General features: G+C 41.3%; 1 protein-coding gene and 1 long non-coding RNA gene across 2 annotated transcripts; one reads left to right on the top strand and one right to left on the bottom strand.

The window, feature by feature from the left end:
- Positions 1–19,721: 19,721 nt before the first annotated feature.
- LOC307047551 lies at positions 19,722–21,734 on the top strand. Its single transcript, XR_013810481.1, has 3 exons — positions 19,722–20,160; positions 20,275–20,523; positions 20,902–21,734. It is a non-coding gene; the product is annotated as an uncharacterized lncRNA (long non-coding RNA).
- A 565-nt stretch (positions 21,735–22,299) lies between these two features.
- LOC307046869 (uncharacterized protein) lies at positions 22,300–23,886 on the bottom strand. Its single transcript, XM_079693527.1, has 5 exons — positions 23,708–23,886; positions 23,331–23,538; positions 23,151–23,204; positions 22,628–22,799; positions 22,300–22,502 (listed from the first exon to the last, which is right to left on the bottom strand). The coding sequence occupies exons 1-5, from the start codon at positions 23,831–23,833 to the stop codon at positions 22,340–22,342; spliced, it is 723 nt and encodes a 240-aa protein (XP_079549653.1). The 5' UTR covers positions 23,834–23,886; the 3' UTR covers positions 22,300–22,339.
- Between the last annotated feature and the right edge of the window lie 2,099 nt (positions 23,887–25,985).

The raw sequence follows: 25,985 nt of genomic DNA, 5'->3' as shown, positions 1-25,985 counted from the left end.
TGTGATTACTGGGGTTCCATTTCTTCTGATTACCTAATTTGGTTGTGCACATTTGCCGCACGCAAACCTACCTCTTTTGGATTTGGAAAGGTTGGCATGTATGCTATGCCACTATTTCAGCTGACCTTTTCTCAGAAATACTGTCACATAACATACATATATGTCAGTGCTAAGCTAACTATGAAACACTGACAGGACTCAGGATCAACTGTCTACTGTTAGGTAGCTTCTAGCTTCATGTCGAGCAGTAAGTCAACATTTCCCAGAGAGCATTCTTTGAAATCACCAGGTAACGCTAAAAAACATAACATTTAGATTGTATGACAAAGGGGTTATTTAATAGATCTGGCTAGCTATAGCTACTTGGTAACGGTTTAGCTTACCCCCGCGATTCAAAGTAACGTCAACCTATCTGTAGTTTATGCTTTGCTTACATGTTCGCATAACTTGGAAGTTTACTGACATTTACATACCTTGTTCACCTGGCTGAAGTGCTGGCTCTGGGGTTGTTGTGTGAGCCACCTCTTGAGAATTGTCGTCTTTTTTAAGAACAAATGTTTTTATGTCCATCTTCAAAAACTCTGAGTCCGACGGACAGTTTATTTTAAACATTGTCACAGCTCACAGGATAGGTACCTATCAGCCAATAAGACGGATGTTTATTTCCATTTAACTCTCTGGTTGGTCTGGTGCCTTGCCTCTGTTGCATTCACTGAACACGGGAAATTACAATCCTGCCGTCCTCTCTAGTCTCATGATGAGGCTCAGGTAAAGCACGGTTAATGTATTATATGATTGACTCAATTATATAATATATGACTGAGAGTAGGCAATCTAGGCATATTAATAAAATTAATTAAACATACTTATCACGGCGAGGGTGTACTGAGATAAAACAATTAGTTAATTATTTTTTTTTGTTGCTAGGGGGCCCTTAGTGGCTGCGGGGCCCTAAGCGGCCGCTTATGTCGCTTAATGGCTCGGGCCGGCTCTGTCAATAACTATAACTTTGGGGGCTTTTCTACAGTGTGTGTGTGTTTTTCTTTCAAAGCAAATAATAAAGTTATAGCTTCTCTGAAAGCAGTAGTTATATTCATCCCGCTTTCTTCTCATTAGTATGCATAAAAAAGTGACAGGTCACACCTCCCCCAATTATGCAAATGAGCTAAGTCCCGCCTCCCCTTTGATCGAGGAGTGAGATCTCAAGTAGGTGTGATATCCCAAGTAGGTGTGAGATCCGTCGATAGGAGGGGGGTGATGTGTATTCACAGGTGTGCCTTCCTAGTCAAAAGTGTTGATTAAGTTAGTCTGCACACACTGACTTACTGTCACCCTTACCTCTTCCTATGGCTGTCAGGCCTTTTGGTGTGTGTGTGTGTGTGTGTGACGGTCTCCCGTAACCCCTGCTGTGGACCGGGCTACATCAAATCTTATTTTAACCCCTAAAGAAAAGCCCACCATAAACATAATAATTAAAAATGGTATTGATGTATGTTACCACTTTCCTTCTTCGTCAGACTGAGGGGTGAATGTGTGAGCCTGGCCCTGCCCCCTCCTCCCCCCTTCCTGCCATCTTATCACTAGACAGAGGGGGGGATGTAATTTAAAAACACTTACCTTACACTTGTATTTGTTCTCTCTAAAAACACAGTGTCTGTAAAGGTGGGGGAGACTGTCTCCCCCTTCCTGCCATCTCTCTCTGTTTCTGCTGATGTGTAAAATATACAAAATAACGTTTTATATACTTACTCTTGTTGAAAGGTAATGAAGTTTGCAGCGTAAGCCAGCCATCAGTGTTCTAGTTTTAGGTTTTGCATACCTCAAAGTGTGTCTAAAAGTATCTTGGCAAGAGAAAAAAAAGCCAAAAATCGCCTAGGCCATTAAAAAAAAAAAACGAATTGCTGCTAAGAAATACGTTCAGAAAGCTCTGACTCGAGTGGAACACTGTTAGAGTCAAAAGTAACTCTCAATGTATTCAGACAGAGTATGCAGATTGGGGCTGATCAGAACAAAGAAAGCACCTTTTGCCTTCCTAGTCAAAAGTGTTGATTAAGTTAGTCTGCACACACTGACTTAATGTCACCCTTACCTCTTCCTATGGCTTTCAGGCCTTTTGGTGTGTGTGTGTGTGTGGCCCTGGCTCTGCCCCTTCCTGCCATCTTATCACTAGACAGATTTTAAAAACACTTACCTTACACTTGTATTTGTTCTCTAAAACACAGTGTCTGTAAAGGTGGGGGAGACTGTCTCCCCCCCTTCCTGACATCTCTCTCTGTTTCTGCTGATGTGTAAAATATACAAAATAACGTTTTATATACTTATTCTCTTGTTAAAAGGTGATGAAGTTTGCAGCGTAAACCAGCCATCAGTGTTCTAGTTTTAAGGTTTTGCATACCTCAAAGTGTGTCTAAAAGTATCTTGGCACGAGAAAAAAGCCAAAATCCGCCTAGGCCATTAAAAAGAAACCGAATTCCACGTTTTACAAATGAACAGACACAAATGCAGACTTGACTACTTGGCAGTTGATTAAAGCAGATTTGTCCTTTTTCATCTCTCAAAGGTTTGGGTCCTGTTCAACACTGGGTATAGAAACATATTCAATATACAGTCATTTGTACGTAAATATTCTTTAAGTTGTAAGCACTTAGAAATATACATTTGATTGCATTTAAAGTGGCTGTAGACAACTTATCATAATGAAGTAGTTGATTGCACAAATTTGTAATGGATGTAGAATAAAGAAGACATTAGCATTTAAATTGGCTCCCTATAAGACTCGCTTTCTCTATGAAATTATGTCTGGCTCTGAGTAGTGTTCTCCCTTTCACAATAAAAGCCCAAACACAATACTTTCTGAATCACTGCAGGAAGTAATGTGCTAAAATGCAAATAGCTTACAGTAGCTCCCAATTAGTTGAACAATTGGAAAACCGCAAGGACTGTGGAAACACCTGCTGGCAAAGGATTGTGGATGCAAATTATGCAAAGAGGAAGAAAAAACATTCTATCTAAAGCTATATAACACAACCTACGTATTGACAGTATGAGTACAACAAAAACAGTATGCATGTTGATGCAAACGACGATGTTCAGTAAACGATCAATCACAATCGAAGGATCCAATGTATTTTTAAATGGAGCAGAAATAGAACTAGTCTCCCAGTTCAAGTATCTTGAACAGGGAGTGTCATATTGGACTCGCACTTGACTTTTTAAGAAACATATCCAGAAAGTATCCAATACCATTAAATTCAACTTGCAACATTTTAAACAAATTAGACCTTTTTCTTAACTGTCAATGCTGCAAAGTCATACCTCCACTGTATGATTCTATCCCACATTGAATACTGTTTTACAAACTGGTCGTTTGCTTGTGCCACACACCTGAAACCCATAGAACAGCTGTTGAAGAGAGCTATCCAGGTGTTTGACAGAAAGCCACAGTCATACCACCACTGTACCATCCTTGAAAATCACATTTTCTTGATTTTTTGACAATTTTATGTCTTTTAAAAGTATGTGTATCTGGCCCCCCTCCCCTTGGGGGAATTCATCTACAGAAAACAAACTGGACGCAGCACTAGGTCAGAAACCAGATGAGACTGTGAGGTCCACCACAGACGGACCACCTTTGGACAAAATGTCCTCTCCATTAAAGGCAGCTCATTGTGGAATAGCCCCCCAACTGAGTTACGGGATTGTCCCACTCTCAATAGTTTTAAAGGTCAACTTAAAGAATGGTTGAGCAACAAACAGACGTGTAATCACTGTTAAATAAATGCACTTTAACACAGGGGTATCTCCTCTTGCACTTTTATGTAGCGCTTTTTATCTTATCTTGCACTTTATATATGATAGCTGCTACATTGTACTGCCATGTGGTAAATGCTTGTATGCTGCTCATGCTCTTTCTGCATATCATGTATTTATTTTTGCTGTATATATATATAAATGTCATGTTCTTATATGCTGTATGGGACGGGACTACAGATGGAAATTAGGTCAAAGCTAAAATCCGGCTCATTTACACTTGTAAGCATTATTTTTGTTTTAAAGTGTTCATCAATGTGCACTACTGTAGCCTTGAAGAAAATTAAACATTAAAATATGTTATCGATGTCCCCATTCCCAGTTTGTTTTGGGAATAATTGCGATGTTTACTATGTTTTGGTAGCTCTTAACAAAACAGAATCTTTGTAAAAGACTGCGACTCTAAAAGGCAAGTTTGTGATTTTAACACTGTTTCGATGAAACAATGCAGTCTTGATAACTTGACTTGACTAACATTCCTTTTCTAAATATATGTTTTTAGATGCTTTACTTTGATTTATTTCATGTTATTTTAACACATCACTTTTTTCATATTTTTCAACATACTGTGATATTCTGTTTTTGTCTTTCTCTCCTTTTTCCATTATATTTTTGAAAAACTACATAGTGGTTTTTAGCAAAATACAACATGCAACTAATACATTATACAATATTACGACTTTTTGCAATATTTTCAACACAATATACTTGTACCTTTTTTGTGGATGTAGGGCTTCAAGATATTTTGCATGTCATGCATAAACACGGTGTCATCTTTTCCTTGAAACTGACGTGCTGTCCGTTTTACAAAACAAGTTATTTTTCTGCTTCTTCATCCTCTGAATTTTCCTCCCCCGTCCCTCTTCCTTCAGCCAGCACAACAAGAATCAAGGTGGATCTGTGAAATGAAACACCTCTTCCCAAAGCGTGACTTCCCTATTGAGAGCATGCATCTAGGGCAGTAGGGTCTAAACCAATTGGCCAGATAAACTAACATGCAGAACGTACGGTATGTTTGAAGACTAACCATTTATCCAGTTCAAGCTGTCTTTAAGATGTGACATTGCGCTCTGACTATTTCCCGTAAAATGGTGACAAAATATTACTTATTCTTACATTTGACCTCTTGCTGCTTGGTTGAAAATGATAGATGAAAAATAACTTTAAAAAAAAGACTCAAACAGTGAGGGACATTATAATGGTGAAAAAACTCTCAATTCTACAGATGACTCCCCCCATTCAACACAAAAAGTCCCTCGCTCCACTCAGCAAAGCATCTAAAACTAAGGACCCCCACTAAGACGACAGTTTGAAAACTAGCCATGGATCTGAGAAAAACCAAGTCTGATGTAGCCTACCCTTATTATCACCAGGATAACGGATATGGGCTTAATGAATGGATGTTACAAAGTAGGGGAGAGGATGTTCCCGAAGAAGAGCTCTCCTCTATATCATATCCATGTAAGTTCTTTAGGACAAAAGAGGACTATGATAACATGACATGTGAAGAATATCTTTCTTTAAAAGATGGTATTATAGATAACCTCTATAGAAACAATATATCTCATACCACTCGCCAAGATTGCAAACGACATTTAGCAGATAAGAAAAGCAAAAGTAAAGAAAACTGAAGAAAATGAAAAGGAGAAGAAAAATGAAAAGCAAACGCAGGATGCGAATGAAAAGGAAAAGGGACCATATAGGACGGAAAACGAAAAAGACAAAAAGAAGGAAGGTGAAAAGAAAAAACAAAGTGAAGAAATGTCAACTAACTATAGAGGATGGTGTTGTAGACCCATTACCGGATCATAATAATCTTATAGATCAGCTACCGCTAACCGACTGCTGTGAATGTGTTGAACAAATACCAAAAGCAATGGCAGAGCTTTGCTTCAATATAATGAGAGAAAAAGCACGATACTACGGAATTGCCCAAATTGGCGACAGTGCCAGAGCATGTATTAAAAGACTGTTGGAGGATCTCTATTCTAGTATCGGTTGCCATTAAATCGAAGGATATGCCAAAACGTGTGACGACAGACAAAGCTTTTGAAGAAAATTATATGGTACCTGTCCTTACAGCTAAACAAATCCTATTGCGTTGAGTGGAGGGGGAGTCATCTGTAGAATTGAGAGTTTTTTCACCATTATAATGTCCCTCACTGTTTGAGTCTTTTTTTTAAAAGTTATTTTTCATCTATCATTTTCAACCAAGCAGCAAGAGGTCAAATGTAAGAATAAGTAATATTTTGTCACCATTTTACGGGAAATAGTCAGAGCGCAATGTCACATCTTAAAGACAGCTTGAACTGGATAAATGGTTAGTCTTCAAACATACCGTACGTTCTGCATGTTAGTATATCTGGCCAATTGGTTTAGACCCTACTGCCCTAGACGCATGCTCTCAATAGGGAAGTCACGCTTTGGGAAGAGGTGTTTCATTTCACAGATCCACCTTGATTCTTGTTGTGCTGGCTGAAGGAAGAAGGACGGGGGAGGAAAATTCAGAGGATGAAGAAGCAGAAAAATAACTTGTTTTGTAAAACGGGCAGCACGTCAGTTTCAAGGAAAAGATGACACCGTGTTTATGCATGACATGCAAAATATCTTGAAGCCCTACAACCACAAAAAAGGTACAAGTATATTGTGTTGAAAATATCGCAAAAAGTCGTAATATTGTATAATGTATTAGTTGCATGTTGTATTTTGCTAAAAACCACTATGTAGTTTTTCAAAAATATAATGGAAAAAGGAGAGAAAGACAAAAACAGAATATCACAGTATGTTGAAAAATATGAAAAAGTAATGTTGTGTTAAAATAACATGAAATAAATCAAAGTAAAGCATCTAAAAACATATATTTAGAAAAGGAATGTTAGTCAAGCCAAGTTTTCAATTCCCAACGCATACTTTACTCTGTCATGTTCCAGCTGCAACAACAACAATTCCTTCTGCTGCTCAAAAGAAAGTGCACTAGCCTGAAAAAGAGGTTTTGACAAAACCCCCTCTTCCTTTGCAGCAAACACTCCTGTCTCACTCAATGTCGACACTATAGAGTCTTTGATGTTCCCCTTCATCTTCCTATCACCGACAATAGTCACCGAGAAATGCTCAGCAATCAATAGCAGCTGGTCTCTTGAAAAAGTGTCAAGAGACTCCTGAGACGGAGCTTCAATAAATGCCTCTACGTCAGCCATATTAATTTAGACCGGGCCCTCACCGGAATACAAAACCGAACCTTTTAAGCCGAGAGAAGAAAAAAAACAACAAAAAACCGGATCAACACCACAACGTTTGCTATGCGTCCAAAGTGGAACAACACTAACTTATTGATTGGAGTTTCCCCATTAACTGTTAACATCCCACTGACTAATCTCCTCCCTAGTCTTCATGCAGTTACTTGTGGTGGGTATTTATGCACTGGAGACCGCTGGCCCAGCAAAGCGACTAGCAGGCTAGCAACACTACTGAGACCACGGCCATGCTCCCAAGCCGAAGCTTCAACCACTTTCTCCGCAACACTACACACCCCGCTCAACAAACCCAAGGGAACAGCCGCTTAACCTGCCAGGGAAAACTCCGCACCGCTCCGCACTGCTCCACATACAACGCACCCGTGTCAACGAGAGACAAAGGAAAAATAAAGCAAACAGCTGATCACGGCTAAGAACAACTGGCAAACCCTGTCCTGAAATATAATGCAAAACAAATCAAAGCCTCACAAAGTGATCTAATCAGTCCCCAAACAACGATCTGAAATCTAATGTCCTTCCCACAATGAGCCGAAACAAAGAAACCGGCCGCCCTGCACACGCGCTCCCAACAAACTTTATACACGCGCACCAACTCCCAACACAAATCTTACCTATCCGTTGTTGTATCACAGATAAAAGAAGTGGACGAGCCCCCATCTGTCATGGCCTGGCTTTTGGCCATAACAAAAAGCGTGGGAAGGACAAGAATATGTATATAAAAAGGTATTTATTTGGCAAAACGTAACGTGGCCAAAAAACAAACATAAGGCAAGGCAAAATAAGAATAAGCGCCGCTGCTCTCCGAGGTCCAGTCCTCTGGCGGGGAGAGACCTCGAGGCTCTGGCTCAGGCCTTTTAATCCTCCGGTGCGAGCTGTCAGGTGTCCTCAATCAGTGCGTCAGGTGTCCTCAATCAGTGTGGGCACAAGCAGAGGAGGATCATTAAAGGGCCCTACGCACCATAGGAGACCTCCAAGCAGGGGTCGTCACAAGACTGCATTGTTTCATCGAAACAGTGTTAAAATCACAAACTTGCCTTTTAGAGTCGCAGTCTTTTACAAAAATGTTGTTTTGTTAAGAGCTACCAAAACATAGTAAACATCGCAATTATTCCCAAACAAACTGGGAATGGGGACATCGATAACATATTTTAATGTTTAATTTTCTTCAGGGCCACCGTAGTGCACATTGATGAACACTTTAAAACAAAAATAATGCTTACAAGTGTAAATGAGCCAGATTTTAGCTTTGAGCTAATTTCCATCTGTAGTCCCGTCACATACAGCATATAAGAACATGACATTTATATATATACAGCAAAAATAAATACATGATATGCAGAAAGAGCATGAGCAGCATACAAGCATTTACCACATGGCAGTACAATGTAGCAGCTATGATATATAAAGTGCAAGATAAGATAAAAGCGCTACATAAAGTGCAAGAGGAGATACCCCTGTGTTAAAGTGCATTTATTTAACAGTGATTACACGTCTGTTTGTTGCTCAACCATTCTTTAAATTGACCTTTAAAACTATTGAGAGTGGGACAATCCCGTATCTCAGTTGGGGGGGGCTATTCCACAATGAGCTGCCTTTAATGGAGAGGACATTTTGTCCAAAGGTGGTCCGTCTGTGGTGGACTTCACAGTCTCCTCTGGTTTCTGACCTAGTGCTGCGTCCAGTGTGTTTTCTGTGGATGAATTCCCCCAAGGGGAGGGGGGCCAGCCCATGTAAATATTATTTAAAAAAAACACATACTTTTAAAAGACATAAAATTGTCAAAAACTCAAGAAATTGTGATTTTCAAGGATGGTACAGTGGTGGTATGACTGTGGCTTTCTGTCAAACACCTGGATAGCTCTCTTCAACAGCTGTTCTATGGGTTTCAGGTGTGTGGTCCAAGCAAACGAGCAGTTTGTAAAACAGTATTCAATGTGGGATAGAATCATACAATGGAGGTATGACTTTGCAGCATTGACAGTTAAGAAAAGGTCTAATTTGTTTAAAATGTTGCAAGTTGAATTTAATGGTATTGGATACTTTCTGGATATGTTTCTTAAAAAGTCAAGTGCGAGTCCAATATGACACTCCCTGTTCAATATACTTGAACTGGGAGACTAGTTCTATTTCTGCTCCATTTAAAAATACATTGGATCCTTCGGTTTTGATTGATCGTTTACTGAACATCGTCGTTTGCATCAACATGCATACTGTTTTTGTTGTACTCATACTGTCAATACGTAGGTTGTGTTATATGGCTTTAGATAGAATGTTTTTTCTTCCTCTTTGCATAATTTGCATCCACAATCCTTTGCCAGTAGGTGTTTCCACAGTCCTTGCGGTTTTCCAATTGTTCAACTAATTGGGAGCTACTGTAAGCTATTTGTATTTGCATTTTAGCACATTACTTCCTGCAGTGATTCAGAAAGTATTGTGTTTGGGCTTTTATTGTGAAAGGGAGAACACTACTCAGAGCCAGACATAATTTCATAGAGAAAGCGAGTCTTATAGGGAGCCAATTTAAATGCTAATGTCTTCTTTATTCTACATCCATTACAAATTTGTGCAATCAACTACTTCATTATGATAAGTTGTCTACAGCCACTTTAAATGCAATCAAATGTATATTTCTAAGTGCTTATAACTTAAAAAATCTTTACATACAAATGACTGTATATTGAATATATTTCTGTACCCAGTGTTGAACAGGACCTAAACCTTTGAGAGATGAAAAAGGACAAATCTGCTTTAATCAACTGCCAAGTAGTCAAGTCTGCATTTGTGTCTGTTCATTTGTAAAACGTGGAATTCGGTTTCTTTTTAATGGCCTAGGCGGATTTTGGCTTTTTTCTCGTGCCAAGATACTTTTAGACACACTTTGAGGTATGCAAAACCTTAAATCTAGAACACTGATGGCTGGCTTACGCTGCAAACTTCATCACCTTTTAACAAGAGAGTAAGTATATAAAACGTTATTTTGTATATTTTACACATCAGCAGAAACAGAGAGAGATGGCAGGAAGGGGGGAGACAGTCTCCCCCACCTTTACAGACACTGTGTTTTAGAGAGAACAAATACAAGTGTAAGGTAAGTGTTTTTAAAATCCCTCCCCCCTCTGTCTAGTGATAAGATGGCAGGAAGGGGGGAGGAGGGGGCATGGCCAGGCTCACACACACACACACACACACACACACACACACACACACACACACACACACACACACACACACACACACACACACACACACACCAAAAGGCCTGACAGCCATAGGAAGAGGTAAGGGTGACAGTAAGGGATTGTGTGCAGGCTAACTTAATCAACACTTTTGACTAGGAAGGCAAAAGGTGCTTTCTTTGTTCTGATCAGCCCCAATCTGCATACTCTGTCTGAATACATTGAGAGTTACTTTTGACTCTAACAGTGTTCCACTCGAGTCAGAGCTTTCTGAACTTATTTCTTAGCAGCAATTCGTTTTTTTTTTTATGGCCTCGGCAAAGTTTGGCTTTTTTTTCTCTTGCCAAGATAATTTTAGACACACTTTGAGGTATGCAAAACCTTAAAACTAGAACACTGATGGCTGGCTTACGCTGCAAACTTCATCACCTTTTAACAAGAGAGTAAGTATATAAAACTTTATTTTGTATATTTTACACATCAGCAGAAACAGAGAGAGGTGGCAGGAAGGGGGAGACAGTCTCCCCCACCTTTACATACACTTTGTTTTAGAGAGAACAAATACAAGTGTAAGGTAAGTGTTTTTAAATTACATCCTCTGTCTAGTAATAAGATGGCAGGAAGGGGGGAGGAGGGGGCAGGGCCAGGCTCACACAGTCACCCCTCTGTCTGACGAAGAAGGAAAGTGGTAACATACATCAATACTATTTTTTATTATTATGTTTATGGTGGGCTTTTCTTTAGGGGCTAAAATAAGATTTGATGTAGACCGGTCCACAGCAGGGGTTAGGGGAGACCCACCCACACACACACACACACACACACACACACACACACACACACACACACACACACACACACACACACACACACACACACACACACACACACACACACACACACACACACACACACACACACACACACACACACACACACACACACACACACACACACACACACACCCCCTTGGGGGCGGGCCCACCTGTCAGTGTTTATGCATACTAATGTGATTGAAACAGCATTTTTTATTATTTTTTATTTTTATTATACACCATAAGGCGCAACAGTGGGGGCTTTTCACACCTGTGAATACACATCACCCCCCTCCTATCGACGGATCTCACACCTACTTGGGATCTCACACCTCGATCAAAGGGGAGGCTGTCACTTTTTTATGCATACTAATGAGACGAAAGCGGGATGAATATAACTACTGACAGCCCTGCCAGTAGGGTAGTCCAGGGTGATGGGGTCTACCACATCAGGAGGTTGGGGGTTTGCAGGAGGGGCCTTCTCCTTCCTCATTGTGGCAATGTTATGTAGCACAACACATGCCGTTATGATGCGGCAAGCTCTTTCAGGGGCAACTCTGAGCCCCCGCAGGCAGGTGAATCGGGCCTTCAGTAACCCAAAAGTCATTTCAATCCTGACATTGGTTTTGGCATGGGCCACATTAAATCTGGTTTGTGGCCCTTCATCAGGGTCAGGATTCGGGGTCATCAGAAAAGGCTGGCAGGCATAACCCAGAGCAGCACTCCACTGAATAGCCCTGAAGATAAAGGAACATTTCCATAAAAAGTTTAAGAAGCAAAAAACAATAAGAATGTACAGTTGCCATACCCTGCTCAAGTTTGTGACACAGTGAAGACTCAGAAAATATCCTCGATTCAGCCTGAGTTAGTAAGCCCTCAGCTAAAAATAATTTAAATAGCGCATTTAAAATCAGAATAACTCAGTTTGCATCCAGACCCGGTGAGGACACTACCTATACTGACTCAGCAATCACTGTAAGTTATATTCTTGTTTAAATAGACTTCTCTGTTTCATTTATTCTACTCTGTATAATTGTTCTGTAGTTATTGTAGCTAAAACGGCGATTTCTGAGAGATTTTAAATCTCAGATCTGCTCAACTCAACCTGTAGCACAGGTCTCAGTGGGTCACGCGCCTCAACCCTGCATTACAATAGGCAGGAACAGTCTGCTGCAGCCCACCAGCTGAACAGAGTTAACTAATTAGAGGGGCGTGCCCCCACAGCTGTGAGAACTCAGCAATCAGGTGTCCATCTTAGGTGGCTCTTTCCTGGAGCGTCAGCTTCAGCCAGACGAAGACTGACAAAGACATTGGAGTCCTGTGGGAGTCACGAGGGAGGCAAAGAGGAGGCAAATCCTACTTTGATTGAGCTAAGTATCGCTGGTGTTTTCTTTTGTTTTATTCAATTCTCTTTGGTTTTTTAGCCCCTCAAGCTATAATCATGTGTATTTTCTCCATTCCTGTTCATGTGTCTTCTCGCAATTATCACTGGCCCCGTGTATCTCCTAATCGATATAACCGGCCTGCTCTTGTCTATCCCACATGCTCCACTGAGATCCAACATCTCGTTTCAGGGGGCCTGTGGAACTGCCAGTCAGCTGTTCCTAAGGCTGACTTCATCTCTGGCTACGCTTCCCTGCAGTCTCTGGATTTCCTTGCTCTCACGGAGACCTGGATCACTCCATCCAACACATCCACCCCAGCAGCTCTCTCCACAGCACATTCCTTCTCCCATACACCCAGACCCTCTGGCAGAGGAGGTGGCACTGTTCTCCTGCTCTCTCCCAAAGAGAGCTCTTTTCCCTCTTCAAGCTACTTAACTTCACTCCTTCCACCTTTGAATTCCATGCCGTCACAGTAACCCATCCTATACAATTAACCATTGTTGTTCTCTACCGTCCACCAGGCGCCTTGGGGGACTTCTTGGAGGAATTAGATCATCTCCTCTCACACATCCCTGAAACTGGCACTCCCGCTGTACTTCTCGGAGACTTCAACCTCCAGACAGGGAAGATAGACGAACTAACATCTCTGTTAACCACCTTTGCCTTCTCACCGTCTCCATCCCCACCAACTCATAACGCTGGCAATGTCCTTGATCTCATATTCTCAAGGAACTGCACTACTTCTAACCTCTCTGTAAACCCGCTCCACACATCAGATCACTTCTTCATTTCATTCTCTCTACCCCTTTCCAAACATAACAACCTAATCTCTTCTCATCCGGCACCTGTCCGCCGTAACCTTCGTTCCCTCTCCCCTTCTACCTTTGCCTCATCGGTGCTCTCAACCCTCCCTTTCTCTGACTCGTTCCAACTCCTGTCTCCAAACTCTTCTGCAGAAACTCTCCTCTCTACTCTCTCATCCTTTCTGGACTCTCTCTGTCCTCTCACATCTCGGCAGGCTCGTCAGTCCCCTCCTGCTCCCTGGCTAAATGACGCACTGCCAGTAAGAGCTTAGGCCAGCAGAGCGGAAATGGTGGAAATCTAAACACCATGACGACCTCCTAATCAGTCTCTCCTCTCCTCTTTCTCTGCTTCCATCTCTCAGGCAAAAAGCACTTTCTTTCAAGATAAGATCTAATCTTCCTATTCCAATCCCAAAAATACTATTTTCTATCTTCTCCACCCTCTTGGACCCCCCCAAAGCCCCTTCCCCCTCCTCCCTTCTGTCAAGCGACTTTGTTAACCACTTTGAAAAAAAGTTTGATGATATTCGCTCTTCTTTTTCTGACTCACCCTTACTCACCGCTGGGTCAACAGACCCTCCTTTCACCCACACACTAACCTCCTTTTCCCCTCTCTCTCCAAGTGAGGTTCTTACCCTCATTACCTCTGCCTGTCCTACCACCTGTCCTCTGGACCCAATCCCCTCAAACCTCCTTCAGACTATCGCTCCTGATATTCTACCGTTTCTCACCCATTTCATCAACACTTCTCTAACTAACCTCTGGTCACTTTCCAAACAGTCTCAAGGAGGCAAGAGTAAACACTCTCCTAAAGAAACCCACTCTTAACCCGTCTGATGTTATAAACTACAGGCCTGTCTCTCTCCTCCCGTTGCTGTCTAAAACACTTGAATGAGCTGTCTTTAAACAACTCTCCTGTTATCTCCATCAGAACAACCTTCTGGATCCGCACCAGTCTGGTTTCAAGGCAGGTCACTCAACAGAAACTGCCCTCCTTGCTGTCACTGAGGAACTGCACACTGCTAAAGCAGCCCCCCTCTCCTCTGTCATCATCCTTCTGGACCTGTCTGCTGCATTCGACACGGTGAACCATCAGATCCTCCTTCACACTCTCCAAGAACTTGGAGTTTCAGGCCCTGCACTTTCCCTCCTCACCTCATACCTCAAAGACCGCACCTACAGGGTAACTTGGAGTGGGTCCGAGTCCGACCCATTTCAGTTAACTATAGGGGTCCCTCAGTGCTCTGTTCTTGGTCCCCTCCTCTTCTCCTTGTACACAAACTCGCTCGGATCAGTCAACAGCCCGCATGGTTTTTCATACCACTGCTAGGCTGACGACACCCAACTATTTCTGTCCTTTCCCCGCTCAGAGACCCAGGTCGTCGCACACATCTCTGCTTGCCTAGCAGACCTCTCTTGGTGGATGTCTGCTCATCACCTCAAGCTCAACCTTGACAAGACTGAACTGCTTTTCCTTCCGGGAAAAGATTGTCCCACTCTTGACCTAACAATCAACATTGGCACCTCTGTTGTTTCCCAGACTCAGACTGCAAGGAATCTGGGTGTGATCCTAGATAACAAACTATCCTTCACTGCAAACATCGCTGCTACAACCCGCTGCTGCAGATACACGCTTTCCAACATCAGGAGGATACGCCTCCAGCTGACCCAGAAATCAGCGCAGGTTCTGGTCCGGGCTCTCGTCATCTCACGCCTAGACTACTGCAACTCCCTCCTGGCTGGTCTGCCTGCATGTGCCATCCGACCTCTGCAGCTCATCCAGAATGCAGCGGCTCGTCTGGTCTTCAACCTTCCTAAATTCTCCCACACCACGCCGCTCCTCCGCTCCCTTCACTGGCATCCGGTAACTGCTAGAATCCACTTCAAGACACTGGTACTTCTGTACCATGCTGCAAATGGATCTGGCCCTTCCTACATCCAGGAAATGGTTAAACCGTACACCCCAGCACGTGCACTTCGCTCTGCATCAGCCAAACAGCTCGATGCACCCGCACTGCGAGGGGGACCCAAGTTCCCATCAGCAAAAACACGTGGGTTTGCTATCCTGGCTCCAAAATGGTGGAATGAGCTCCCCATTGAAATCAAGACAGCAGAAAGCTTACATATCTTCCAGCGCAGACTGAAAACTCATCTCTTTCGACTCCACTTCGAGAGATAGAATTAATAACAAAGCACTTATATACTAATAAAGGACTGGCTTATCTAAAGCAAGTTGAGTAGCACTTGAAATGTTTGGCTCTATGAAACCTGATGTACTTATATGATTCTGTTTTCTTCAAAGTTGTATCTTCCTGGTCGAATGTACTTATTGTAAGTCGCTTTGGATAAAAGCGTCAGCTAAATGCAATGTAATGTAAACCTATGCCGTCTTCACGGGCTCTCCGTAAAAGTCTTCACTTACTATAAATATCTTACTTCAAATCCAATCACTTGCCCTATTCTTCGTTTCCCCCAACCCACAACCTCCACACGGCGGTGGAGCCTCACGGCGGAGGATTTAATCTCTTTTCTGATAAGGTCCCAGACTCCTATCTTTAATTGATCTATAAGGTCCCAGACTCTTATCTTTAATTGGTCTATAAGGTTCCAGACTCTTAATTGTTAACATAGTACCCAGACTCTTATGTTGATCACTAATTCTTAACATAGGTCCCAGACTCTTATGTTGATCACTAATTCTTAACATAGGTCCCAGACTCTTATGTTTAATTCTTTAAGGTCCCAGAGTCTTATCTGGAATTCATCTATAAGGTCCCAGACTTTTATTTTTAATTCTTAACATAGGTCCCAGATCTTATGTTGATCACAAATTCTTAACATAGGTCCCAGACTCTTATGTTTAATTTTTTAACATAGGTACCAAACTCTTATGTTTATGTTCAATTCTTAACATAGGTATCAAACTCTTATGTTGATTTTGAATTCTTGTCATAGGTTCCGGACACCTAAACCATCTGCACACTTATCAGAAATATATCCCTTGCTCCCCCCACACTTCAGTTGTCTCATAGGTTTTACATTACCTCCTCTGTTCATCCACCAACACTCACAGCTCTAACAGTCCTATTCTACCTATGCAGAATTTTGGTAGTTATACAACAGGCTTCTGCTTACCTTTGATTTTGGCACTGTGAGTATTGATAGGAATCCGGAGGAGGTCTCCACCGTCCTTCAGTCCCTCGGACTCAAAGACGGGAGTTCCCAATCGTCTTTCTGGAACCACGTCGTGGGTCACCATTTTGTTGGGTTCAGAATTCCAGAAAAGACAGACAACTTCTAAGTTGAATTATTTATTGTAAAGAGAGCAACATATATATTTTTTCTTGGCCAAGGACTCATCACGTCTTTGGGAATGACAGGCAGCAAAGCTATAATCTGTAACCACCAAATCCGTCAAGAGCCTCGAACCTCGTGCGACAATACATTTTATTATACAGGGCGCTGCCCGTACATTTATGATTGGTCAAGACTAGCTGAAGAGATACCGCGGTTTAGAATTGGTTCTCTTTGGTTGGTGCGCAGACTCAGATAGAATCTTTTGGCAACACGATCCTCCAATCAGCATTCGGTCGGCCTGTGGAAGTCCCTCCCTACTCTGGCACCATCATACTAATTCGTTTTCTCTAACGTTTCTTCAGATATAGTGGGAAACCATAATGTTGCTTCTTAGCTTTGCGGGGGAGCGCGGCTCCCATACAAAGTGAAGGCCGGTGTGATGTGCTGTTCTGACTACCTCTTTGTGTTCTCTCAGTCTCTGCACTCAACCTTGCTACTTTCAATATTGCAAGCTAACTTTTCCCTTCGTTCCTGTCCACCCCGTCAAAACTTGGGGGTGGTGATTGGGTCCATTTATTCCTAAGTCACAGCACATACAATGAGCACAATAAGCAAATAATGTAATAATAACAATCTTGTAATGTTATATAAAAATAGACTCCACACTACTGTAACTCCCTCATGTCATCTTTTAATGACAAAATAGAAAGAATTCACCAGCAACCAACTCCTAACACCACCTGCAGTATATCTCTCCCTGTTTTCACGGACCCTCTCTCTCATTCTCTTTCAAGTTTCACACTTCCCTCTGCTGTTGTAATATCTGACCTCATCAGTAAATCCAATCCATCTACCTGTCAGTTAGACACTCTTCTTACCCCCCTGGTAAAAGCCTGTCTACCTTCATTGTCCTCCCTTATAATCAGCGGCGGACTGGCCATCTGGAGAACCACAGAAAGGCCGGTCGTCAAGGGCCGTTGGCGGCCGGCCGTCCCTTTAAAAAAAAAAAAAAAGTGTTTATCGTCATAATTTAAGTTGCGCTGACGGCCGACAGAGGGCGACAGCGGCCGCTAATGAAGTTGTGTGGTTCTTATCTGTCAAATAATCACACACGAAGAAAAAAAAAGACCGTCGTGAAATGCACCCCCTGGCCTGCCGTAAAAAGCGCCCCCCCCAAAAAAGATGCTACTATTAATCCCACCCTCAAGTACTTTGGAGGGTATATTTGTAGGACTAGTACCAATAAATGGAGCAAGTTTCATGTATGTGACACGTGTATTGTCAGAGATAGCAAGGGGTGCATATCGTGGCAACCAGGCTGTTCATAAAAAGCACCACCCAAAATAAAAAAAATTATATTAATCCCACCCTCAAGCACTTCATGTAAAAATAAACAATACATTGTAAAGCACAAGTACAAGGAAAAGTATACAGACAGGACGTCATAATTAAATAAAAATATATATTAAATAAAAAATTAACTGAAAAATAAGTGACGAATGAATGCAAAATCCAGGATTCGACAACCCAACCATCAAAAAGACAACAGAGAATAGCGGACTATACATTGAAATGCGCGTTCTCGTGTCAAGGGGTGCATTTCACGACAGGGGTGCATTTCACGACGGGGGTGCATCATTTGACACAACACCTGTTAGTCGGGCGTTAGTGTCCACGACAGTGGCCGCGGGTGACGTAATGTCCCCATGATCTGAACTGTTATTACCTGCAGACGTAGATGAAGTGTTACTGCTGGCGATAAGGGCTGGTTGTTTTAACCATTTTCTGATGTCCATCATTGACTGCTGTGTAAGCACCTTGCAGATGATGAACACACAGCGGCACAGGTCACGCACACCTGACATAACGTTACTTACCGTTTAAATTGAACAAATAAATGCAGCAGACAATGTTATTTAACCAAAATTGTACTATATTATTATTATTATTAATATTATTACTAATATTATTATTATTATTATTGTTACTATAGGCTATATGTAATATTTTTCACTTTTTTCACTTTTTTTTTTTTTACTTTTCATTTTTCAAATGAGGTTGCATAACGACTCAACTGAGGGTGCAATGCACCCTTATGCACCCCCGTAGAACCGAGCCTGGTTCACACCTTGGTCACTTCCCGCATTGACTACTGCAACTCCCTTCTCTTTGATCTCCCTCTCAAATCCATCCACAGACTTCAACTGGTTCAGAACTCTGCCTTCCGCATCATCACCAGAACTCCCTCCATTAACCACATCACTCCTGTTCTTCAGCCACTTCACTGGTTCCCCATCAAATCCCGTATAGTTTTTAAGATTCTGCTCCTCGCCTTTAAGGCCATCCATAACCTCACTCCTCTGTACCTCTCCGACCTCCTGCACATCAACACACCCATTCGCACACTCAGGTCTTCTGCTTCCCTCAACCTCACTGCACCCCCCTTCCGTTTAACCACCATGGGGTCTAGAGCCTTCACCCGCTCTGCACCCCGCCTCTGGAACTCCCTCCCATCTGACATCCGCAATAATGACTCTCTCCCCATTTTCAAATCACGCCTCAAAACATATCTCTTCACACTCGCATATCCACCCTGATCACACATCCTCTTATTTTATTTGGTTATTTGATTGATTTATATACTGCATTGTCTTGTTGATGTTTCTTACGCTGGTGTTATCTATTGTGTATCTTGTTTTGTGTGTTTGTACGGCGACCTTGAGAGCCTTGAAAGGCGCCTATATAAAATAAATGTATTATTATTATCATTATTAAAAAGTCTTACATTTGATAATCAGAATTTAAGGCCTTAAAAAGTCTTAAATATGATCAAAACTATTTGAAAGGTCTTAGGGTGCGTTCACACCTGCCTTGTATAGTCCGGTTGAATCGAACCCTGATGCGTTTAGCCGCTTGGTGCGGTTCATTTGGGTCGGTGTGAACACAATCCGAGACCTCTTAAGTGAACTAAACAACCAGACTTTGGTCCGCTAAAATAGGTGGTCTCGGAGTGCTTGCTTGCGAACTCTGGAGCGGTTCATTGCTAGTGTGAACGCAGTCCGCACCAAAACATAGGAAGCGTAGTATTTACGTGTCACAAGAACGCGGATATCTTCAGAATCTTTAGCGAATGAGTCTTTCAAGACATCCGCGGTTGTTTAGTTAAAGGCCATGTAATGCATCTAACACAGGTGTTTTTTAACATGTAGTTTAGATATCACCAGAATAAAAATAAATAAAAATGTTTAAAGTTTGGTCATAATTAAATGACATATACGTTAAAAACCGATGTTGGTTCCGAAGTTTGCCGAGTACACCCCCGATCACTCCCGAACGAGCGGTGACGTCACACGTGGCAAACATTGACATTTTATAAAATCAGTCCAAATGGCAAGCAACGCGACAACTTCAGACAGCGACAGCGATCATTCAAGCTCAGATTCGGTGGGTTATCTGGATTCAGTTACAGAAGTAGAGAGTGAACCAGCTAGCCTTTCACTTCAAGGCATCTTGCCTTATCAGTACGAGCCTCCTGCCCGGCAATCGAACAACGAGGCAGAAACTTGTGAAAGAGAAGCGGATTCCGCAGCCGGCGAGACTCGAGTCGGCAATACTGAATGGTAAATTCTGTTTTATTTAATTTGACCTGCACTAAATGTCGATCTTAATTTGTCATCTGTTCCTCACACGTCCGTCAGATATTTTATTTTTTTAATGTTATGTACAATATTCAGGTGTACATGTCAATGCTGTGAAAGCATGCCCACTGCAGATGAATGCGTATGCTGCAGAGAGATCTGGCAGGTGATGGAACAAATAGACAGTTTGCAACCTACTGACCAGACAGAAGACACCGACGAGAAACCAAGGTGCATTATTAGCCACCCAGGCTTTAGAGAAGGCTGTCTCAGTGTTTGGACACTGAAAATAGCGTATCTTCAGTACAAACAACAACACAGAGCAGTTGATGGCCCACTACACCAGTAAGTAAATATTGATTGACCCAACTGCCTATTGCAGCTTTGCTTTCATATAATACTTTTAGTCGCTACAGATATGGTACACTTTTAAAGATACCATTAAACTCTTTCAAGCAGTCAAAAACAGCTTGGCTTTTATTTTTTCTGTGTATGCAAGTTCAATGTATGCTTGGGAAAAGAAACAACTACACATGTGAGGAAATATAGAAGAGGTCTATGATTCTGTCAAGCAGTCATGTACAACCTCATATTTATTTTGTACAAGTAAAATAAAAATATCATGTTATAAGCCAATTTGTAACCATTGCTACATAATAGTACTACATAACATTTTATTTTTCTCCAAATATATTTATAATCTGTATACTTTTTTTTCATTAGGAAGTATCGATATACAGCTTATCGACAGTTTGTACGTTGGTGCTGGGGTGTACTCGGCCCAAAAATCAGAGTCCCGCTGCCTGCATGTGCTGTAACCGAGATACGGAAGACTTACCCTGAACCGGGAGGCCGCTATCAGGGATTTCAATGGCCAAATCTGTAATTTGACATAAGTCATGCAGCTGAACCGGTTAAAATGGTTTTGCATGATGTAAATAATTTACAAAGTACATCATTTACAATATTATTTTTCCAAAGAAACATGTAAATATAACATTTTCCAAATCACAAGTTTGTAAGATTGTACTAATTTACTGTTTGATAAATAAAAAAGGGTTCTTTTGTTAATTTTTCACTTGTAACATTTGATCTTTATTGCAGTGTACATTAGTCTATTTTGGTATATGTGCGAGCCCACAAATAATTAAAAGTGGTACAAATAATAAAGATATTCAGACGTAATTGATTTTTGGCCTTACTTATTTCACTTCAACTTTTATATATTTCAGTCACTAGGCAAGTTCACTGTACTCTGGTGACATTTAGCTCAAGCTGGCATAACACCTGTAGTACCTTAATTCTGACCCGAGTTTTGTGCACAATCTTCCAGCACCCATGATCAATGTTTATAGCAATCAGGAAACATTCACAGCTCAAAAGTATTTTTAAATTCTTAGGGCTTTAATTCAGCTTCTCTACTAATGATAGTAATATATTTAATGCTAATCTGATCAACCAGAAGAAAGTAGAACCTGGATGTTGGAACACTGTGCCTACTGGTTCAGTAGAAGTGCATTGCACGAAATGTAGGTCCCGACACCCCACCAACAAGCACAGACATAAACAGCAGAATGTAATTTATTAGGCAATAATATCAGTGATATGAGTGAGTAGAAACAATCACAACAAAAGAAAAATGTATAATATTGATGGCTGATCACCAGAGGATTCAATAACCAGTTTGACAGTCTGCCAGGTATTATGTTAATACAGTATATAAGCATAGAGATAGTCAATTTTATTTGAAGTACACTATTATGAAGTATCACCCATAGATACAAGAAAAGTTTTTGTACAAAATTAAAAGGAACTGTTTACACAAGATAAGAACCACACCACAAAAGAAAGCAGGAATCTTATTTCAAAGCAATGATTAAAGATAGTCTAGTCAACACTGTTACTGGTTAATGAACCGAGACCTGTGCTGACGCACTGCCTCATCTTTATCGGGGTGGTCCATCTCTGAGGCCAAAGGTTGTGGTTCTTGTTCACGGACTTCTTGGATGGACTCTCTCAAGTCCTGTGGCGAGTCAGAATAGGCTTGCAGAAGATCTTCAAGAATGTTTGTTGTGTACTCTAAAAATAATAGAATAGTTTAGCAGGGTCGGAATGCTCATGTGTTACTGTATTGGTAATTTGGTATATTAAAATCTGTCCCCTATCTAAACTTACTATATGTTGCTGTTGTCTTTTCCTTGCGTACTGAATGTTGACCCTTTTTGAACTTTGGGAAACGGATTGTGAAACGCTCTTGGCCCTCTCGAGTCACAGCCTGTAGTCTTGCACTGTTTTCGTTGTAGTGTAGTGCTGCCAAGTAGTACCTGAAATAAATATTTAAAACGATTATTTCTTATGTAGACTGAACAATTACAGAAAATATAGAATCAAAGTATCCCTAAAACACAATTAAAAGAAATCCATTTAGTACCAGATTATCATTAGTTACCTAGCAAGCTGACAGAGCCACATGAATCCTGTATGCTTCGGTGCAAAGCGAATGATTAAACTATGGAATGCTTCCAGAGATGATGTTTGGTATGTACTCGAGATCTTCTTGATGTCCTTAAGTACATGGGGATTGGTTAAGATGTCATTCAGCAGCTCAGCTGGCTTAGATCCTGCAATAAATAGTTTACATTTTTAGGGAAAGAGATTAACACCAGGACTGCTGCCTGGGTAGGTGGCTTTCTGATTTGGCAACTAAATTTGACTCTTAATTTTGCCTTTAAATTATTCCAGTATGTGCAAAAACATTTTCCATGTACTTGGTTTAAGCCATTGTTTATTTCTGTTGTCACCTAGTAAATGGGCATGGTCACACATGGGGTATATCTCGGTATCATGCTCATGTATGTCTTGCACATGGTTCGCAACAGACTTCCACTTTTCCCCTAACAAGTCAGCCTGCCCTTCTGGAACTGTCCCTGCGACATAGTACATATGGTGAATGATCGATTTCTTCCACAAACCAACATCTTCACAACCCTTCTTTTTGGCGAGGGCATCGATCTTTTTACCAAGTCCTGTAATTAAAAGATTCAATTAATTACCAACATACATGTAGCAAAGAAGCATATATAATACAACACAAATGTACAATAATCTAATAAATTCAGTTCTACTTCCATAATGAGCACACAAATTCACACCTTTCGCTATATGCCATGCATCGAAGTGATGTTTCAGCTCTGCTGTGCGGGGGTTGTGCGGAGTCTCTTCTCTCAGGTACTTTGCAATAGATTTGTGCCTGTCAGTTACCATAGATGCGACATCCAGCTCATGCGTCTCGGTCAGGAGTGTCAGACACCTCTTCAAGCCCTCGAGCTCACAAGCATTGCTGCTGGTTACCTCATTGCTCTGAATAACGACATAAACAACATTGGTAATATGTCATCATTGTTCTATACTGTATTTGTATGGTGGTTTCATACCTTGCATTCATTAGTCTTAAGTTAGAAGTGTGGTAAATTGTACTGTACCATGTACAAGAATATTACTACATGTACTTAATTCACTAACTATTTACCTGGACTAGTTGGGTATCCAGCACTTTGTTGATCCTTTGTTCGATCACCGTGTAGCCTCCATATTTGGCCGAGTGGCCAGGGCTGTCACAACGACCATCCCCTGTCAGATGTATGCCACCTTCCATGCCTTTGAGTCTCTCCACAAGACTCGTCTGTTCTGTTTGCCAGGCGTTGACTATGGATGGAATGATGTAGGATGATTGATGACGATGGTAGGTATTGCGGCTAATCCTGCAAACTTTCATGATGTCAAACACCCTTAGATTCTTGGAGGGTAGACTTCCTGACAACAAAATTGATGCCGACATGATCAGATTTCCAACAGGAAGTTAATTGAGAAATGGCTGGCTGTTCCATACTCTTGTGTATTTACAGTTTCCACATTTCTGCCTGATCTGCACTAAACTGCCAATGTTGTTAACAACCTCGCTAGAACTTGATCCAGCACAAATTGGGCAATACTGGAACAGCTCCAACAAATTGGCCTCAAAGACGAAATACTTCTTGTCTTGTGCATATTTCCTGCGGCATTTGTGCAAAAGTTCTTCTTGCCTTTGTCTGGAAGCAAAAAAACTTTATCAATGATGTGTTTTGTTTCAAGTACATTAATGTAAATCTGTTTATATTAATTTTCATTACCTTCTAACTAAACTATGGTATGTTCACACACAACTAACCTATCTTCTTCACATATCTCCTCCTCTTTTTCCTGTAATGCCTCATCAATCGACAGCTCCGAAGGCTTGTAGTCAGAGTCAGTCATCTTCGATGGGTGTCTGATCAGCGTCGAATACAAGTGTAGCACAACCTTTCTTTGGTGTTGACACTGTTGGTGTAGATGCACTTTCTTGCTCTTCATACTGTGTACATGCATCAACCATGATAACTGGATCTGTTGAGGTCCCTGTAAATTGGAAATGATAGTAACCATAACATTGTCCAACACATGGAATGTCAAAAGTGATACTGAGACATATGATAACAACAATTCACCAATTTATATTTTGTAACTGTTTTCTTCTGTACCTTTGCTTCTATAGTAAGGTCTTGTTCGAGTTGAGCACTGTGTGCTTGCCTCAGATCTATGTGGCAATGTGCTTTCAGTCACCGAAGCTGCAGCAGGATCTTCTGGCAAATTAGATTCCATATAAACATCTGAGTCGCTCGAGACATGATCCTGTTCTGTCAGCAACTGGAACCAAAAACAAACAGTTAAAAATACCTAACAATTTCAGGGATGGATCCTGCAGCAATCATGTTGGTCTCAAAACGTTTAGCTTTTAATGAGACAGACATATGCACACAAGCTAATTCTATTTTATTTAGGCACACATCTTAACAACTCAAATTCTTACTATTTATGTATGTTTCCCCAGAAATGGGTTGAATAACTTAAATCACACTTTTATCATAGGCCCCACAAATACAGCACACCAAACTCTCATAGATCTACATTTGTTTTCAGTCTAAAACAAAACAAAACATATTAATTTGATATAAATGAAATAACACATACCCTTGCCACCTCTAATTTGGAAACAGCCCTTCTAGGATGTGGGCATATTTCACTTGTTTTCGTTTTTTTGGCTGACGAAGTGAAGAAACTGTCAACATTGCTGGCAGTCGTTGCCGACGAACATGCAGCAGATCTGGCTCTCTTTGTGCCTGATGCTTTTGGAGTTTCGGCCGGTCTTTCAGGGTTTATGGTGGGTACAGCATCTAACTTAAGCGTTTTTTTTGTCTTGTAGCCTAATTCCACCATCAAAGCTCCTTCAAAACTGTCTGGGGTGAAATGGCTACCACATATCACAGCTTGTGATTTCTCGTGCGGCGGATGAAAGTTCGCTCTTTTGGTCTGGACAAAACGGATCCACTGACGTCTAACAGTCGTGTTTTTCGGAAATTCGTGTACACTGTGACCTGACAGGCTTGAATTACCACAAAACTGAACTACACATCGCTTCACCATCATGAATTGTTGGATAAAAAAAGTTTAGCGAGGTCCGGTTACACACATGTTGAGCGAAAATAGCGGAAGGATACAAAACAAACAATCCAGACGAGGCTGGTGTTTGCCACGTGTGACGTCACACAGCTGGTTTAATGGCTGGCAAGCTTTTTGCTACCGGAGCGGAATAACACGGGAAAGTGGCACACATTTCATGTTATTTGGGGGGTATTTATGGAAAGAATCATTGATGTTGATATGTCAAATGAAAAAGTGGAAAGTGATGAAGCGATTTATTATTTATTTGGACATTACATGGACTTTAAAGA

The sequence above is a fragment of the Notothenia rossii genome (genome assembly GCF_949606895.1).
Source record: "Notothenia rossii genome assembly, chromosome: 7".
NCBI classification, from domain to species: domain Eukaryota; kingdom Metazoa; phylum Chordata; class Actinopteri; order Perciformes; family Nototheniidae; genus Notothenia; species Notothenia rossii.
The sequence above is the reverse complement of the archived record's forward strand: the minus strand, read 5'-3'. Positions and strand labels throughout refer to the sequence as shown.